Here is a 17,443-nt window from a genome sequence, read left to right on the forward strand (position 1 = left end):
AAGCTGCCGCAGCTGCCGCTGTCGGCGCCTCCGCCGCCCAGCACCGGGCTGACTACAACCGCGCCGTCGGGCGTGCCGATTCAGCAAGTGTGGTTCCCGCCCTCGCTGTCCCAACTTCCAGCCTGGTTGGCCGGGACATCACCGCCGCCAGTCTACACCATGGACGCGGACCAGCCGGCGCCCTCCCTGTCGTACGACGGGCCCTCCGGCTCCGCAGGTTTCCATGCTGGCTTCGACGGGCCACCGCTTTCCTGCGAACGACTTGTGCACACCGGACCAACGCCATCCTCTTCGCTGCTCCGTACCGCCGAGCTGTACACTCACGGCGGTCATGCTCAGACACCGCCGCGCTTCGCCAAGCTCGCCTTCGCCACCTACGACGGCGTTGAGGACCCCCTCAGCTGGCTCAACCAGTGCGAGCAGTTCTTCCGGGGGCAACGGACGCTCGCGTCGGACCGCACCTGGCTCGCCTCCGCGGCGCCGCACAGACGTGGTACTACGCCCTCGAGCAGTACGAGGGGCGGCATGCCCCCATGGGAGCGTTTTCGCGAGTTCTGCCTCCTTCGATTCGGACTTCCGATACGTGGGAGCCGGCTGGCGGAGTTGGGCCGCCTTCCCTTCACCTCTACGGTGCAGGACCACACCGACCGCTTTCAGGCCCTGGCGTGCCACGCGTCCGGCATGACGGCTCACCAGCGGGCCGAACTCTTCGTCGGCGGTCTACCAGATCATATCCGCGTGGACGTCGAGCTGCAGGGACCCCAGGACCTCCAGACGGCCATGTACTGCGCCCGCGCGTTCGAGCGCCGCGCGGTGGCCATCCAGCAGGCATCACCGTCCCGGGCCGCTGGGCCGCCACCCTGGCCGGATGTTCCTGCGCAGGGTCGGCCTGCTCAGGCTTCCGCGGCACCCCTTGCCGCGACCGCGGCGCGCCCGTTCCGCCGGCTCACCTCGGCCGAGCTACTCGAGCGTCGCCGCCAAGGGTTGTGCTTCAACTGCGACGAGACCTACATGCCCGGCCACGTCTGCCCCCGACTCTTCTAGCTGGAGGCTGCAGACTACATTGAGGAGGACGACGTCGCCGCCGGGCTCGGCGACCTGGCCGCCCCAGCTGTCGCGGAGGTGTTTGACGCCGGTTGATCACCTCGAGGAGTTCAGCAAGCGCTTCCCCGCCTTACAGCTCGAGGACGAGCTGTTTGTGCAGGCGGGGAGAAGTGTTATGACCGACATATTAGGTGGGTTGTGGCCCAAGTTATCTTATTGTTATTAGGGGCTTAGCCCAATTATCTTATAGGTATTAGGGTTGTTTGCTTAGGAGTCAAGTAAACCTCTCTATATAAGGAGAGGAGATGTATCAATCTAATCAAGCAAGAAGCAATCAGTATTTGCTCGGCTTCCCTTAGGGAGCCGGGAGACCTAACCCTAGCCGCCTCTTGCGCCGCCGCCGCCTCTTCTCCACCACGCAAGGACGGCGCCCAGCCGCCTGCCGCCGCACCCTCGACCTCGTCTTCCTCCATCTTTCCCCTACAATTTCCGCCCTAGAACCGGCAGAACCCTAGCTCCTAACAGGTTGTAGTGGTAGTAAGATCTAATGGTAACGTAACTCGATAGAAATATTTATTTCAATAAACTCTACAGACTCTGAGGGACTTGCAACCTTTTGGTGAAGGTTAAATATAAGAATAACATGAACCTACCTATGTCAGACATAAAACTATCAGAACTAAAGGGGAAAGGCAATCACATAGAGAATTTTATGAGAAAAATGGTAAAAACTCATATATGGGGATCTGAGAGTATGATTGCATCAATTTCATCCTTGTAGTAAACAAAAAAAGGCACCAGCTGTAGCTAGATATTCAGGGAAACATATAAATATTGAAAAATTGTTAGTATACAAATTTGTAAAAGTTATAGTAGCACTAGTAGAAAAGGGGGCTTTTGTCCCGGTTGGTAAGGGCCTTTAGTCCTGGTTTTTGAACCGGGACTAAAGGGTCGTTACTAATGCCTCCCCCCTTTAGTCCCGGTTCTTACACGAACCGGGACTAAAGGCTGTCCACGTGGACGCAGACTAGAGCTCCACCTTTAGTCCCGGTTGGTAACACCAACCGGGACTAAAGGAAATTTTATGATATTTTTTTTTGAAAATTTTTTTTGCGAATTTTTTTTTTGATTTTCAAATTTCTGAATTATTTTAACCTCTAATCTCTAATCACCACCCCTCATCACTGCTCAATTTATCCTCTAATCTCTAATCACCCCTCATCATTCCAAATCATCTAACTTCCCGGACAGTCACCCATCCTCTCACTACTCCAGCCTGAGCACGCTTAACTTCCGGGTTCTATTCTCCCTCATTTCCAAGTCTGCACATGTTGTTTTCCTAACAATAGTAAGATGTCAATCCTATTAACCCTCAGGAATTTAGCTTGAGCATGAAGTGACACATTTCACTGTTTGAGTTTGAAACTATTGTTTTAAAAAACAATAATTATTTAGTAACAATAATATTTCTGGAATAATTAATTTGACCATTGTTTGACCACAGTTTGACCAGATTTGACCAAAATTCAAAACAACTGAAATAATTATTTAGTAACACTAATATTCTAGAATAATTAGTTTGACCATTGTTTGACCACAGTTTGACCACAGTTTGACCACAATTTGAAATTTTTTGAATTTTTTTGCCTCTCCAGATCTTAAAAGCCCCGTATCTTTTTTTCTGTTAGGTTTTTGAGGATTTTGAAAATGTTTAACGGGGTTCCCCCAGTTAAATTCGGATGTAACTTTTCGAGTAGATGATTTTTCATATAAAAAACTTTTTCATCCGAGTTTGTATGCAAAAGTTATGCCCATTTTAAGAAATTCCAGAGAGATTTTGCAAATAAAGTCGAAATTCATATTTGTTAATTTTCCCAACAACTAGACCACATATCACATGGGAAACTTATTTTATTTTATTTTTTTGACACTGCCATCATTTTCTTTTGTTTTTTCTAAAACTGAAAAGGCGGTCCGGGGGGGTAGAGTTTGAAAATGAGACCTTTAGTACCGGTTCGTGCCATGAACTGGTACTAATGCCTCAAAGCACCAACCGGTACTAATGGGCATCGCACCCTTTAGTCCCGGTTCGTGGCACCAACCGGGACTAAAGGGCCCAGGTGAACCGGGACTAATGCCTTAGCCGCACGAACCGGGACCAGCGCTCACATTAGTCCCGGTTCGTGACTGAGCCGGGACTAATGTGAGAACTGCCCTGTGACCAAAGCCCTGTTTTCTACTAGTGTACTCTGCTATGGTTATTTGTGGAACTAAGGAATTATAATTCTTTGTTATTTCCTAATTGGATTTTTTTATTACTTCAAAAAAGCAGGATGTTTTTTGTGTAGTCAGCTTTTTGATATGTCTATCCCCCCAAAAAAGAGCTCTTCAATCTGTAACTACTTTTCAAAAGCACAGTCCATGCATATATGTACTAATTTAGTTTAACTGGCATAATGTACACCCTAATCAATCTACTTGACACACTATTATAAATTATGAAAAGACATAAAGTACTTTCTATTGTTTATTTCCGAAACTGAAAGTACCTTCCTATATCTCTATAAGTAGCAGCTATGACATCAGAATGTCGGACCTGTTTGAAAAGAATCAAGCATGTTGTTTGAAACGGGCTTGGCAAATATGGACATCATAGTCATGTTACGACTGTATGAAAAAATCATCGAAATGTTTTATTTTTCACTTGGACATCATCAGAATAGTCCTTTTCACATTCATCATAGGAACAATGTAAATAAACTTGTACACTCAAGTGATCTGTATAGCTAGCTTATTGCACCAGAAACTCTGCCGCAACCGAGCACAACAAAGAGAAACGTACAGTAACCGACTCTGACACATCATCCGAGAAGTTAGTATGGCCGCGTGTAATAAAGAATCCTAACTGAGAACCAAAAGTATTGTTAAAACCAAAACTTGCAATAAATAATTGATCTCTCGAAGATTTTTATTTGCGTACAACCTGCAAGCTGCTCCGCCACTCAAGTACCTTCACATGTAGAGATTACTGTATTAGACATGATTCTGACTAATTTGTGAACTTAAGTTAAATGTCAAATGAAAAGAAAATATTTACATTATAGTCATCATACCTTTCCCTAATGCTGCATGGCAGAATAAGAATATATAGCATGCATGCAGATAACTGGAGAATTAGCATGTATTTAGAAGAAAGGATATGCAACACGTAAACCATCTGCATAGGAAACATTACATAAATCTATTAGATAACATGGCGTGACATAGAAAAATACCTATAAACTGAGCCTTCAATAAGAATCAACAACGTCCATTGAGCTGAACTGGTTTGCCCATGTTTTAATTACTGTTCTAGCGAACAAAGCCCTATTATGGGGATTCTATGGTACGGTGCTCCTACAGGTGATGGAGACCACCGCAGCTGGCTTTCATTCGTCTCCAACACCCCTTAGTCAGGCTGCTCATAGATAGACATCTAATAGTACAAATTTTTCTTGACCAAAGAATGCAATTAAGCCAACCAATTGGGGGTTTTGTAATGAACTTGCCCAGCTAAAGAACCGAAAAAAAATGATTTTTCAGGGTAATGGGTTCACTTGCCTATGGAGTCTGGGGCAGGGCGCAGCCCGCAGGAGTTACGTGCTTCAGACTTAGAACGGTTTAGAGCAGATGAACTGCTGCAGCACCAGCCCCCCATATTTCCTCGGGTCAGCAGCATCACCAAAGACCGCAGTCACCTGATCAGCACTGCAGTCAGTATACCTGCTCCAGTGCAAAGATTTGCTTTAAGTTATTAAGATATGTGTAGATATACTTCATATTGGTGTGGTGGAATGCTAACAACATAAAAACTCATGTTAATTATCATTTAGAGCTGGAAGATAAAGGATTAAAGGTAGAAAAAAAGAAGAAGAAAGGCACAACCTGAAATTTGTTTGTGCTATCCTTAGACATCCAGGATGCAATTGATATGTAGTATTTGGCTTCAAACCGTACCTCGTACAACTAAATCACATGCAGTGTCTTGATTCAAAGTAGAGCAAGTATTCATGGAAGCTAACATGTAATTAGTGACGCGATGTAAAGCAAAGATCAATGTCAAAAGTTTACAGATGCAATTTTGATACACCGTACATGAAGAACTTAGTTCCACATTAGTAACAAACAGAGTATGTACTCAAAAAGATTACACCAAAGTACATCATGGTGCTTGCTATTCTACCATAACTTTATATGCTTAAAAAAATTCTGTCGGAAAACTCTTCTACAGGAATTCATGTCTTGGCAAAGTTGAAAATTCATCAAACACTTCAAGGGCACTTTCAAGTAGAAAGACATAAGTTGGACTCAAACTGGTAGAGGAAAGCACGTGAGGAGATAAAAGACATTGTTGGTAGAGGAAGGAGGAAAGTACTGCAACACCAAGTCGATCTTGCCATCTTCGATGAAGCTGCCCATGTCCGGCTGCCTGCAGGACTTGTGTGTGGTGTGTATCACCGTGTACCTGGTCCTCTGGCTGCATGATTCATCTCATCTTCCTCTGCCGCCTTGATGTATCGGTGCTGCCGGAGCGCATCTTCTTCCTCTTCTTAACCGATCTCCACTTTGTCTAGGAAGTGGCGGCTCTGCGCTGCCAGAAGAAATTTACCATGGTGAGAACACGAAAGAACGCTGCCATGAGGAATTCAGGGCGGCCAGATGCACGATAGATCGGTCTCACGTGATTACGCAGCAGCCACATGCTGGGAAGAACGATGCTGGAGAGGAGGCGGCGGAGGGAGATAGGCACGGTCATCTTTTAGATGAGCCAGCCATGTATGAGTATGAGGCGGCCATGATTGCCGGGCCACTGGTGCATCGCCGGTGCTGCGACGAAGCATCATCGGTGTTGTGTTGGAGCATTGTCGGGGTGCCGGAGCATCGCCGGTGCTGCGATGAAGCATCATCGGTGTTGTGTTGGAGCATTGCCGGGCCGCTGGAGCATCGTCCGTGCTGCAAGGAAGCATCACCTGTGTTGTGTTGGATCATTGCCGGCCGCCGGAGCATCATCCGTGCTGCAACGAAGCATCACTGGTGTTGCGTTGGGTCATTGCCGGGCCGCCGGAGCATCGTCCATGCTGCAACGAAGCATCACCGGTGTTGTTTTGGGTCATTGCCGGGCCGCCGGAGAATCGTCCGTGCTGCAACGAAGCATCACCGGTGTTGTGTTGGACCATTGTCGGGCCGCCGGAGCATCGTTCGTGACTCCGTGCTGCAACGAAGCAGGATGGTCGCGACGGCGTCGTTGCTGCAACCCGGCGATGCAGACGTGGCCGTGCATGGCGAGCTCGTCCGCGTTTTGCTCTGAGATGATCAGTGACGAGGCTGCTGCAACCTGGGAAACGAGGATGTTTATCACATGTCGATGGCTGGCTGGAGTCACTGTGATGCTGTCGTCATGTCGTTCAAAGCACACCGCCGCGCCATGTTGCTCCATTGTGGACTGTCATTTGACCTCCAAAGTTCGCATGCTACTGCCATCCACTTGCTAGAGAATAAAATACACCACTTCTGCTGGCATGCCATTACAAGCCGTATACGTACATGGCTGGAAGTCGCCACGCCTCGCCTAATAATGCAAGTGCAGCCGCTGAGATGCTGTCGTCGTGAGCAGGACGCTGCGTGCATGCGAACGCGCGACTACGGCTGTGAGGCGTGAAAGAAAATGACTGCAAACGGCTACAGCCCGACGGGCTTTGCGGGGGAGCGTGCATGTGTAGATCGGACGGACGCGGTGCTCTACATCGGACGGTTGCAAAGGCGACTTACGAAACGGGATCCATCGCCCGACTTACGCCTAGCATCGCCCGAAGAATTGTTGCGGTTAAATCGAGAGGAGTGTTGACTCCACGTGGCGCAATCTCCACAAGTAACCGACGGCTCTGGCTCTGGTCGCGCGCGCCCTCCCTGCAGCATCTGCATTTGCGAAAAAACAAAATACCCAAAGAGGATAACATGCAAAAACCAAAGCCTCGCAAGAACCTCTCCTTCCCCCTCCCCTTCCCATGGAGCTCGCCCTCCCTCCCTTCCCCTCTCTCCTCCCCAAATCCCACCACCTCCAGCCCCATCCGCCCTCCCGGCCTCGCCATGGCCGCCTCCAAGAACCGGCCATGGCGCTGGCCCAAGCTCCGCCGCCCTGGCTGGCGCTCTCGCTCGACGAGGCGAGAAGCGCCCATGTCCCTCACCACGCGCGGCCCGTCCAAGAGACAAGAGCTCGCCCGCCCGCCTCCTTCGCGCGCGGGGAGCCCCGGTTCGTCTCGGAGACCAAGCTCATCACGTTCCACTCCTCCGCGGGGCGCCTGGGCGCCGCCCGCGAGGTGTTCGACGGAATGGGCCACAGGGACCTGCTCGCCTGGTCGGCCATGATCGGCGCGTACGCCACCAGGGGCATCTTCCACGAGGTGCTCGCGCTCGCGGTGAGCATGATCGGCGAAGGCGTGCTCCCCGACAGGTTCTTGATCACTCGGATTTTGCAGGCGTGTGCCTACGCCGAGGACCAGAGGCTCGGGAGCGTGCTGCACTCCATGGCTATCCGGAGAGGGTTTATGGGCAGGGTGAAGGATGTGCCTGTGGGGAACTCGGTGCTGGTGATGTATGTCAAATGTGGAGAGCTGGGGCGCGCGCGTGCGGTGTTTGACAAGATGAGGCGCCGGGACCTGGGCACGTGGAACTCGATGATCTTTGGGTGCTGCAGGTCTTGCCAGTGGGAGGAAGCGCGGAGGCTTCTTGATGAGATGAGGCGGGAAGGGACAGAGCCAGGGGTTGTCACATGGAACACATTGATTTCGAGCTATGCCAGGTCTGGGGATCTTGATGTGGCCGTGGACCTGCTGGGACAGATGGAAGAGTGTGGAGTAGAGCCAGATGTTGTCACGTGGACAAGCCTTGTGTCAGGTTTCGTTCATAGCGATAGAGGGGATGAGGCACTTCAGTGTTTTATCCGGATGCGTGTGGCTGGAGTGGAACCAAATGGCATGACAATTGCATGTGCCATCTCAGCTTGTGCGAGTTTGAAGTTATTGAGACAGGGAAGCCAGCTCCATTGCCATGCGATTAAGATTGGGACTGTAAACAACGTCTTGTCAGGGAACTCCTTGGTTGACATGTATGCTAAATGTGACGAAATAGTCGCAGCATATAGAATATTTAATGAGATACCCGAGAAGGACATCTTCTCCTGGAATTCAATGGTTGCAGGGTATGCGCAAGCGGGATACTGTGGCAAGGCGTACGAACTCTTCTGCAAGATGGAAAGTTATGGTATCCAGCGCAATGCGATAACCTGGAATACAATGATATCAGGGTACATACGGAATGGGGATGACGAGAGAGCTTTTGAACTATTCCAGACCATGGAAAGTTATGGAGTGAAAAAGGACACAGCTTCCTGGAACATACTCATTGCTGGTTCAGTGCATAATGGATATTTTGATAGAGCCCTAAGAATATTTCGGCAGATGCAATCAGTTCTGATAAAGCCCGACTACATTACAATCCTAAGTATCATCCCAGCGTTCGCAAATCTGGTGGCAGCGTGGAAAGTACGGGAGATCCATGCCTGTATTTTTCACCACAACTTAGAAATGGATGGGAAAATCGCAAATGCGCTTATTAATGCCTATTCAAAATCTGGTGATCTTGCTGGTGCTTGTGCTGTTTTTGATAGGCACTCATCAAGGAACACTATTTCATGGAATTGCATCATTGTTGCACATTTGCTGCATGGGTCTCCAACTAAAGTGGTGGATTACTTCTTTAAAATGAAGCAACAAGGTGTACTGCCAGATCATACAACTTTGACAGCTGTTATCAGGGCCTACGGTATGGAGGGGATGGTATCTGAAGGGAGAGAAATATTTCTCAATATGGACAAAGACTATAATGTAACTCCAGATTTAGATCATTATGCAGCAATGGTAGACCTTCTTGGACGGTCTGGGAGACTGCAAGAGGCATATGCAATTATTGATGAAATGCCACTCGCACCCAATTTAACACTGTGGGAGTCATTACTAACCTCAGCAAGAATGCATGGAAATGTAAGGCTGGCACTACTGGCGGCTACAGAGATGTCCATGATTGAACCCAATGATCCTAGAATCCAAGTAGTGGTTTCTAGTCTGCAGGATCTTGCTGGACAATCTTTTGATGTGCCAAAGGTGACAATACACAGCAAGGAAAGAATGTTGGGTGGGGTTGAGAGTTGTTCAACAGAAATCAGAAATATGGTATATTTGTTCTCAACTGGTGATAAGGTTGCCTCGGAGCATGAAGCAGCTGAATTAAAATTGATGATGATTGAGATGGGACCCTCTATGCTTAGCGCTGGTAATGGAACTCTAGAAGTGGAAGAAGAGAAGGAAGAACTTGCGGGAATCCATTGTGAGAAATTAGCAATTATTGTTGGGATTTTTAATTCCCCTCACTTCAGAAGCATACGGATAATCAAAACTGCAAGGATGTGTAACCATTGTCACACCTTCGCTAAGTTAGTTTCGGAGAAGTATGGGCGTCAGATACTGATCAAGGATCCGAAGTATTTGCACAAGTTTGAGAATGGTAATTGCTCTTGTGAAGATTATTGGTAAACTCAACGGGTATAAGTCAGCTGGGCAAATGAGGCTGCCAGGTGGCTAGACTGAAATGTTCCAGATATAGGAATACAGCCAGCTAACTGTATGAACAGTGTTGTTCATCATATTTTTACATCACATACCTCAGCAAGAGGTTGCATTGTATTTGAATTTTATTGACGCTGAATATGGCCTCAACATTAGTATAAAGGTAAGAGGTTGTTGCAGCCTTGTTTTTTTCACAAATTCTTCAGCGCTTGTTCTGACACAGTTCACCATTCTTGTATAGTTGACACTTGGCACTTGGGGGTTAGCCTTTCCAGGAATTCTATCTCCGGATAAAACATTATTGCTCTGGTATCATTAAAACAAAGCCATTCAGATGATACATGCTCCCAGCATTAGTGAATTCATTGTAAACGAATTGGTAGCACAGATCACTGCAAGTGGCACAACATACAAGATTATGCTTATAATTCAACCACGTATTGAATGGTTGCATGCCTCTATGCATATGATTAATGGGATTCGTCGATGATCTCCAGTAAGTTAATTCTACCAAGCACCATTTTCGTTTCAATATATAGGACAAATTTCTTCTTCAGTCTTATTTGAATGTATAAGGCGTGCATCAGTTTTAATAATCCTCTCATTTGCTCTCAATATTTTCTCACTTAAACGTATAAGAAACTAATAGAAGGATAATATCCTTGATTCTGATGTACCTAATCAATATATGCCTTATAGAAGGGAAAAGAGAGAGTACACATCATATGCTATTATTATAATTAGGTCATTGGATGGAAATACCCAGTGGGTCTCAGGTGCCAACGGACCTGAACTTTCACTTAGTTATCTGCTTACGCATTTAGGGGGATAGGATGTCAGAAAGGAAGCTTGGAAAGTGGGCCTCTATATTTTCAGAATCATGTGAATCTATGTATCTCATGAGTAAATCTAATTGAGATTTATTGAATCTTTGGATGGTTTCCATCACATGCATAAGTGGTATTTGGCTTCCATTTGGAAGTTACATTAAGTTTGAAATCTCAGGGAACAACTTGTCATGTTTAAAATTAATGCTAGCTATTTTGATATTTTTTTTCTATGGCAATACCAGATATGCTCTTCCAGTTAAGGAAAAATACCAGACATGTTCCTATCTGATTCTCCCATTTCTATGTGAATACTAATTTCATAATATTATTTGCAGGCTCAGAAGCAATATGACCTTGAATAATGATTGGCCTCACTAAAGAAGCTTTCATTAAGCACTAGGGCACTGCTGCTGCAAATGGAAACAATGTACAAAGTTTTTTGCCATACCATAAACCTTACTGATACTGAATTAGTAAGGTACTGCAGCTATTGGCTATATTTGTTGGTCTATCAAATATAGAATCTATACTTGGTGCTGCCCCTCATTTCCCCCTCTTTTGATCACCCAATTCAGCAGAAATTCTTTATGGTGTATCCTGCCAAACTGACCTAATAAATTCAAGGTAACGACTGTACTTACATATGTTGCAGCGTTTGTAAATTCAAGAAAAGAGAAACATGCACCTGCTGATACGAGAATTATAATTGAGAGTTATTTGTAAATTCTTGCAGAATCTGTGTTCCATTGAATCATCTCAGGTGCTTATTCATGTCGCTTTGTTTTCAAGCTATGCTGTACAACCCTTTGTGTTGTATTAATGATCAGAGAGCTAACTTGGTCTCAAGCTCAGAGCAATGTCCTTGTTTAGAAGAAATGAGTATCACCATCTCTTTCACATGGCGCCTTCCTTTTTCCATTTTGCTTTCTCAATTGTCAATTTAGTGAACCGAAGGGTAAGCAGGAGAATTATTCAATTCGACTTTGCATTTCACCGAAGTGGTACTTTTGTGTGTGCGGTTGGGGGAGTCTGTCAGTTACCATGTCTGAGTATCAATCACAAATAAGACAATTTTTCAGATCTGTACGGGTGCCCCTCTCCTCTTTAGGTTTACACAAAAATTGCACACATGTACTGTATGAAACTTCATGTATAATGGACGTGAAGTTTCTGAACATGAGCACATATGTGCCCTTTATCTGGGCGGTTGAATAGAGCATCAGGATGTGCTGCATTTAATTCTGGTCGAGATATGGGTCCGCTCATAATGATGGAGATGTTCATATACGTACGCCGTGACTTCTGGGCTGTGGGTCAGGATTGTAACAGATGGACGATCACTGTGGATGGTTGGAAGCAGGGCTGTGGCTCATGACGTCATGTCCCTTCCCGATCCGTGGATCAGGAAACATGCTTTCCAGCTACAGGGACAGAACCATAGTAAATGTGGGTGGCTGGGTGGTGTTGTCTCCTACCTCAGGCGGCTGGATTTTTCCATTAGCGAGAGCGGTCGTCTCGGTGGCGCACCTTCAGTGGGAACAAGACTGCCGCTGCCGGTGAAGATGAAGTTCTTGATGCAGCCGATTAGAAGGTGCGAATCTGAACCATTGGTATGTACTGCCATTTGAGTTGTGTTTCCGTTGAGTAAGATTGATCTTCCATTACCTCATGTCACTAAACAGATTCACCTTGCTAGAGGAGGTTAACGATAGCGACATCCTGATGAAGCCGCTGCATTACCAAGTCGCCCCACCGGTTGTCGAGCAGCAGCTCGCGTGGATGCAGGCAGTGAGTGTCAACGGCCAGATCTGCGACACAGGCGGCGGCAGATGCTGAAAGGGAAGGCTCGCCGCAGGCATCCGGGCAGTTGATTGGCCAGATGAACACTAAAGCTCCTGGATGGGCCTGAAGGTATGTCAGAATTCAGGCGTACAGTCTGAATTTCATTATAAAACTCTGAAAGTAAAGAGTCCTGGAACTTGTCACCAATTACTAAGCTGGTGCACAGATTAGTCATGTAGGTAGTGTGACATTTTAGTCCAGTAGTGCATCTGCGCAAAAAATCAATGATTTTGGTAGTGTGACAGATCAGTGTGCTGTGCTGTTTACTGACAAATTAGCAAATTAGTTGTGTGCTCTTTATCATGGAGGCAGTGTGCTTTTGAAGTTTTAACTGACAAATTAGCAAATTAGCTGTGCTCTTTATCATGCAGGTAGTGTGCTTTTTACTGATTAATTAGCAATAGCAAATTGTGCACACATTAGTCATGGAGGTAGTGGGCCATTATAGTCCAGTACTACGTCAGCACGAAAAATCAAATGATTTTGTCACTACCTTATATATTGCAAAACTGTAGCAAATTAGTTGTGATAATAATTTCTGGCCTGAAAACACTGCGGCCGGTTTGTCATCGTACTTAATAACCAGTGTAGGAATTTGAATGCCCACGTTGCCTTAGAAATAACTGCTGCTGCCGGTGATGGAGTTCCTAATGCAGCCGATCAGAAGGTAATAAGCACCTATGAATCTGGATCAGCGGAAACTGGTGGGGGAAAGCTCTGTCTTTATTTGCTTCGCGGTTTTGTTCTTGTGTTTACCAGGTTCCCTTTGGTCGACGATTTGGACAAAAGTCAACCGTCCATGCATCTGCCGGCTATCGGGATAGCGGTGTCTTTCCGGCTCAGGGCAGCAGAAGAACTGCTGATGGAATTCGTGAGCGCAGATGCGGCAATTTGTGAGGAACAGGCAGGCGTGGATGGAAGACGGGAGAGCTTGCCCCAGTTATCTGAGCCCACAACGCAAGCATTGGGCTGGTAAAATAGGTGCGTTCCAAAAACTATTTGTGTCTTGCATTTTGGAAATTGCTGGATCGGAAGTAATCTAGGCTGGGTGGATGTGTGAGAGTACTCTTGGATTTGCTAGCCGGTAGAAGTGCTATGTCGCTGATAGTGCACTGCTATTAATCTCTGCACCTATAGAACTTCAGGAAATGTACATACTGATTCAGGGATGCTGATATTATGATTTACTAGGAAAACACTTGCACCTACCCACACGTCAATAGATGTATTGATTTTCGCTCTGGGAATAGACATAGGTAAGGCATATAGTGTGTAGAGAAGTTAGGCACAGACTGCCTTAAAAGCTAAAACACGTGGAAATTTGTGATCGGTAGCGAATAAACTTGGCATGCGATGACCCGATCTACACTAGCAAATTAAAAAACCAAAAATTATGAAAAGAAAAATGAAACAACAACCAGAAAAATAAATAAACAACAAGGTAAAAACCAAGAAAAGAAACCAGCAATAACCAGAAAAAGGAAATGGGCAGGGCAGCCAGACCACGTCAGGCGCTCATAGGTAAGTGCTCACTAGAGGCGATATATATAGTTTATGGGAAATGTTTGCTTTAAACCGGTTGATTTTCTGGCTCTGTAAGCCGCCTCGTACGCGCGCCACGTGCCCCACTCAGCCACCGCTTCCATCCCCACCTTATCCCCTCGGACGCTCTCTCCTCCGCTCATTCCACTTCTCATCTTCTTCCTTCTTTTTCCCCCTTTTCTCGTTCAATGGAAGAGGAGAGGCAACAGGAGCAGCCTGATTCATCCTCACCCCGCCGGGGCTGCAGTAGAGCGCGAGCGAGGATTGTCGAAGGTCTGCCGTGGCTGCGTTGAAGCGCCACCGGAGCTGCATCGCAGCTTCCGCCGTCATCGCCGTGCGTTATGTCGTAGCGCCCGCCATGGCCGCCGCAAGGGAGCGAGGTTGTTGAAGCTCCGCCGCGGTTGCATTGAAGTTCCAGCGGAGCTGCATCGCAGCTCCCGCCGCCGCCGGCCGGGTTGCAATGGAGCGTGCCAGGGGGCTGCAACGGACCACGCCAGCTGCAATGGAGCTCCGCCGCGGCTGCAGTGGAGCGCGGCCGGGGATGCAATGGAGCTCCGCCGCGGCTGCAGTGGAGCGCAGCCGGGGATGCAATGGAGCTTCGTCGGAACGCCGCGCGCCGGTGGCTGCAATGGAGCTTCGTCGGAACGCCACGCGCCGGTGGCTGCAATGAAGCTCCGCCGCGGCTGCAATGGAGCACGGCGGGGGCGGCAATGGAGCTTCGCCGGGACGCCGGCGGTGCTGCGTCGGAGCTTTTTTTCGTGCCGCGGTGCTGCGATGGATCTGCAGTGGAGCTTCCCCGGTGGTCGTCGGCGTTGCGTTGAGCTCGGTTGTACAGCGCCTAATCCAACGGCTCGCAAGGCGGTTTAGAATTCGTTGGAATCATCCGACCTACGCCTAGCACCGGCCATAGTTTATTCTCACGTTTCTGCCATAACAATTGTGCTAGTTTAATAATGTTCAACTAGATCTACATAGAAAAATAATAGGCGACGTTAAAACGTACAGTAGCAAATTTGTTCGTCATGTTGCCGCTGTCTTTTAGTTTTCGCCATCTTCCCACTCAATCCCAGCATCGCCATCCTCCCACTCAATCCCAGCTTCTTCCTCCACGTCTTCATCGTCCTCGTGTTTGATATTTGTGCCCAGCTGTTGTTCGTCCTCGTGTTTGATATTTGTGCCCAGCTGCTGTTCGTCCTCGTGTTTGACATTCGCGCCCAGCTGCTGTTGCTTCAGAAGGGCTTCATAATAAGCCTTGGCGTATTCCTGTTCCAGCAGTATACGCTGCTTTTCTTCTTCTTCATTCGAGTTCATCTTTTTATCATCCTCGCCTTCCGACTTTCCTTCCGATCTTGCTTTCCCACCGGTCTGATCCATGCCTAGTTTTACCATCCATGGAGGAAAGACCTTCGGTGCTGAATCACTGACCGTGCCAGACTGATCTGCACCGTGCAATAATACTCCAAGTTCAACCTCCGGGTCCCGGTGACATGGAGCTGCAGCTGCTGCAGCGACATTATTTTCCTTCTGCCATGACCGCAGGCTCATGAACTCTGGAGCAGGCAGGCCCTCCACCCTCTGGATCTGCGCCTGCAACGGCTCCAGCTGCTCCTCCATCCTCCGCTGCATGTCCTGCAGCTTCTCAAGCCGCCTACGCTTCCGTGCGCGGCTGCCATCATCGCCGCCGTCCCCGGCCTCGTCGGTCGCGATCGTGGCAGCCTTCTCCACGACCAGCTCGCCGCTGCAGTGCTCGCAGCGGAAGCTCTGGCAGTCCTCGGCGAGGAGCCGGAGGGCGTCGAGCGCCGAGTACCTCCTCCCGCAGTCAGGGCACAGGTAGTGCTGGATCGTGGCCCTGCTGTCCGCCGTCAGCTCGTCCCTGATCTTCTTCCTCATGCGGTGCATCCGGTACCTGACGGCGTCGCAGGCCTGCGCGTAGTCCAGGCAGCAGTAGGACTTCACATGCAGCTTCACCTTCTCCTTCTCGTCGCCCTCCTCGGCGACACCGGCGGCTGGCTTGGCCGGTGCCGGCTCCTTCCGGTGGTCCCTCGACACTATCTTGTCCTCCTCGAGGTAGCGGAGCACGCGGCGGAGCGGCTTGGGCTGCAGCCTTAGAGACGCGGCGAGGTCGTCCTCGCGGACCCACTGCCCGTCCCGTCTGGTGAGGGCGTCGAGGACGACGACGGCCGTGCCCTGCGCGTGCTGCTGGCCGCCGGCGGCGGGGAGATCGTCGTAGAACGCACGCGCGGCTAGCCTCACCAGCCGGTTGAAGGGGACTACAGAGGTCGTCATCTCGGCGGCGGCGGCAGGAAGTCTGGCGGTAGATCGATCGTTTTAGGTGAAAGCTGGGGCTGGGGAGATTATTTATCGATGCGGCCGGGCGCCCGGGTCTGTTGGATTTGTTATTTTTTGTTGGAACGAGGTCGGTTGGATAGGGATCCGGTTTGGAAACGGTGTGGACTCCGAGTCCGGGTGCAAACCGGCTGCTAGCTGTGCGTACCGGTTTGGAAACGGTGTGGACTCAGAGTCTTACGGAGTATTCCCTCCGTCCAAAAAAATTCTCTCAAATTGGTATATCTAACACTAACAAGCTTGGAAGAAGTTTTTTCAGACGGTAATTACAGCAGGCGATTGCAACGGTCGACAGGAATGTCTCGGAGGAGGATCAGTTTACTTGGCCTTGCGACACTTCAGACACTTACACCATGAAGTCCACCTAAAGTCGGCTGTGTCAGGGCTTGACACGTTCTGCCACAGCCAAATGCATCTGGCGTAGCTAGGCGCCCCTCAAGTGCAAAATTTTCGCTTGGCTGGCTTCGCAAAACCGGCTATGGACGTCTGATCGAAGGGCGTGGCACGGGCTGCAGGACGCTCCTTTGGCATGCTACACGTGTTGCCAAGAGGAGGATAACGTGGATCGCATCTTGGCATAATGTGTCTTTACGAGGCAAGTGTGGCACGGATGTTTTGAGTATTTGCAAGTCAACATACACATCTCGAGCCATGGTGATTCCTTCGTGGAGTGGTGGGGAAGGGTTCGGGATACTTTACAGGGTTGGACAAGAGAGGTTTCGACTCCTTTGTCATTGTGACAGCTTGGTAGCTATGAAAGCAAAGGAATGCGAGGGTTTTCAATCGGGTCGACCAAATCAGAGCACCGGCTAATCTAGTGCATCAAATCTTTGAGATCAAGTTATGGAAACTGTTTTTTTTCCTCAGTTGGAGTTGGTGTAACCGTGACGATATTCACATCCGTTACGTCTCTGTAAAATTTATTTCTTTCTTCTCTAAAAACACGGTACACTTTTGGCGCTCGAAAGAAAATCTGGTACGCTGAGCCGAGAGCTGCCCCGTCTGGCGAGCGCGTCGAGCACATTGCATGCATGCATACGTCAACGTAGGATCAATGTATCGCCGGCCGATTAATGCGCGCGTCAACCAGAAAATATGCGTCGTGTCAGGTAGCATGCGCAGACGCGCAAAACTCACGGAGGCAACGCATGATCCAACGATTTTTTTACCAGCACATGA

General features: G+C 48.6%; 2 protein-coding genes across 2 annotated transcripts; one reads left to right on the plus strand and one right to left on the minus strand.

Moving 5' to 3' along the window:
- Positions 1-7,040: 7,040 nt before the first annotated feature.
- On the plus strand, positions 7,041-13,590 carry LOC123169609 (pentatricopeptide repeat-containing protein At1g19720). Its single transcript, XM_044587478.1, has 5 exons — positions 7,041-9,867; positions 9,946-10,200; positions 10,870-11,158; positions 11,268-12,125; positions 12,217-13,590. Exon 1 carries the CDS (start codon positions 7,089-7,091, stop codon positions 9,669-9,671), a length of 2,583 nt encoding a protein of 860 aa, XP_044443413.1. The 5' UTR covers positions 7,041-7,088; the 3' UTR covers positions 9,672-9,867; positions 9,946-10,200; positions 10,870-11,158; positions 11,268-12,125; positions 12,217-13,590.
- A 667-nt stretch (positions 13,591-14,257) lies between these two features.
- Positions 14,258-16,204, minus strand: LOC123170912 (general transcription factor IIE subunit 1). Its single transcript, XM_044588628.1, has 2 exons — positions 14,979-16,204; positions 14,258-14,756 (listed from the first exon to the last, which is right to left on the minus strand). The coding sequence occupies exons 1-2, from the start codon at positions 16,202-16,204 to the stop codon at positions 14,258-14,260; spliced, it is 1,725 nt and encodes a 574-aa protein (XP_044444563.1).
- Positions 16,205-17,443: the final 1,239 nt, after the last annotated feature.

This window comes from Triticum aestivum, chromosome 7D (assembly GCF_018294505.1).
Source record: "Triticum aestivum cultivar Chinese Spring chromosome 7D, IWGSC CS RefSeq v2.1, whole genome shotgun sequence".
Lineage (NCBI taxonomy): Eukaryota > Viridiplantae > Streptophyta > Magnoliopsida > Poales > Poaceae > Triticum > Triticum aestivum.

What these genes read in the sequence shown, in the direction of transcription:
- LOC123169609 (XM_044587478.1), top strand. Translation starts at nt 7,089, where the DNA reads ATGGAGCTCGCCCTCCCTCCCTTCCCCTCTCTCCTCCCCAAATCCCAC.
- LOC123170912 (XM_044588628.1), bottom strand. Translation starts at nt 16,204, where the DNA reads ATGACGACCTCTGTAGTCCCCTTCAACCGGCTGGTGAGGCTAGCCGCG. An exon ending in GATGGCGATGCTGGGATTGA is followed by an intron (nt 14,757 to 14,978) that starts GTGGGAAGATGG and finishes CCGTTGGATTAG; the next exon opens with GCGCTGTACAACCGAGCTCA.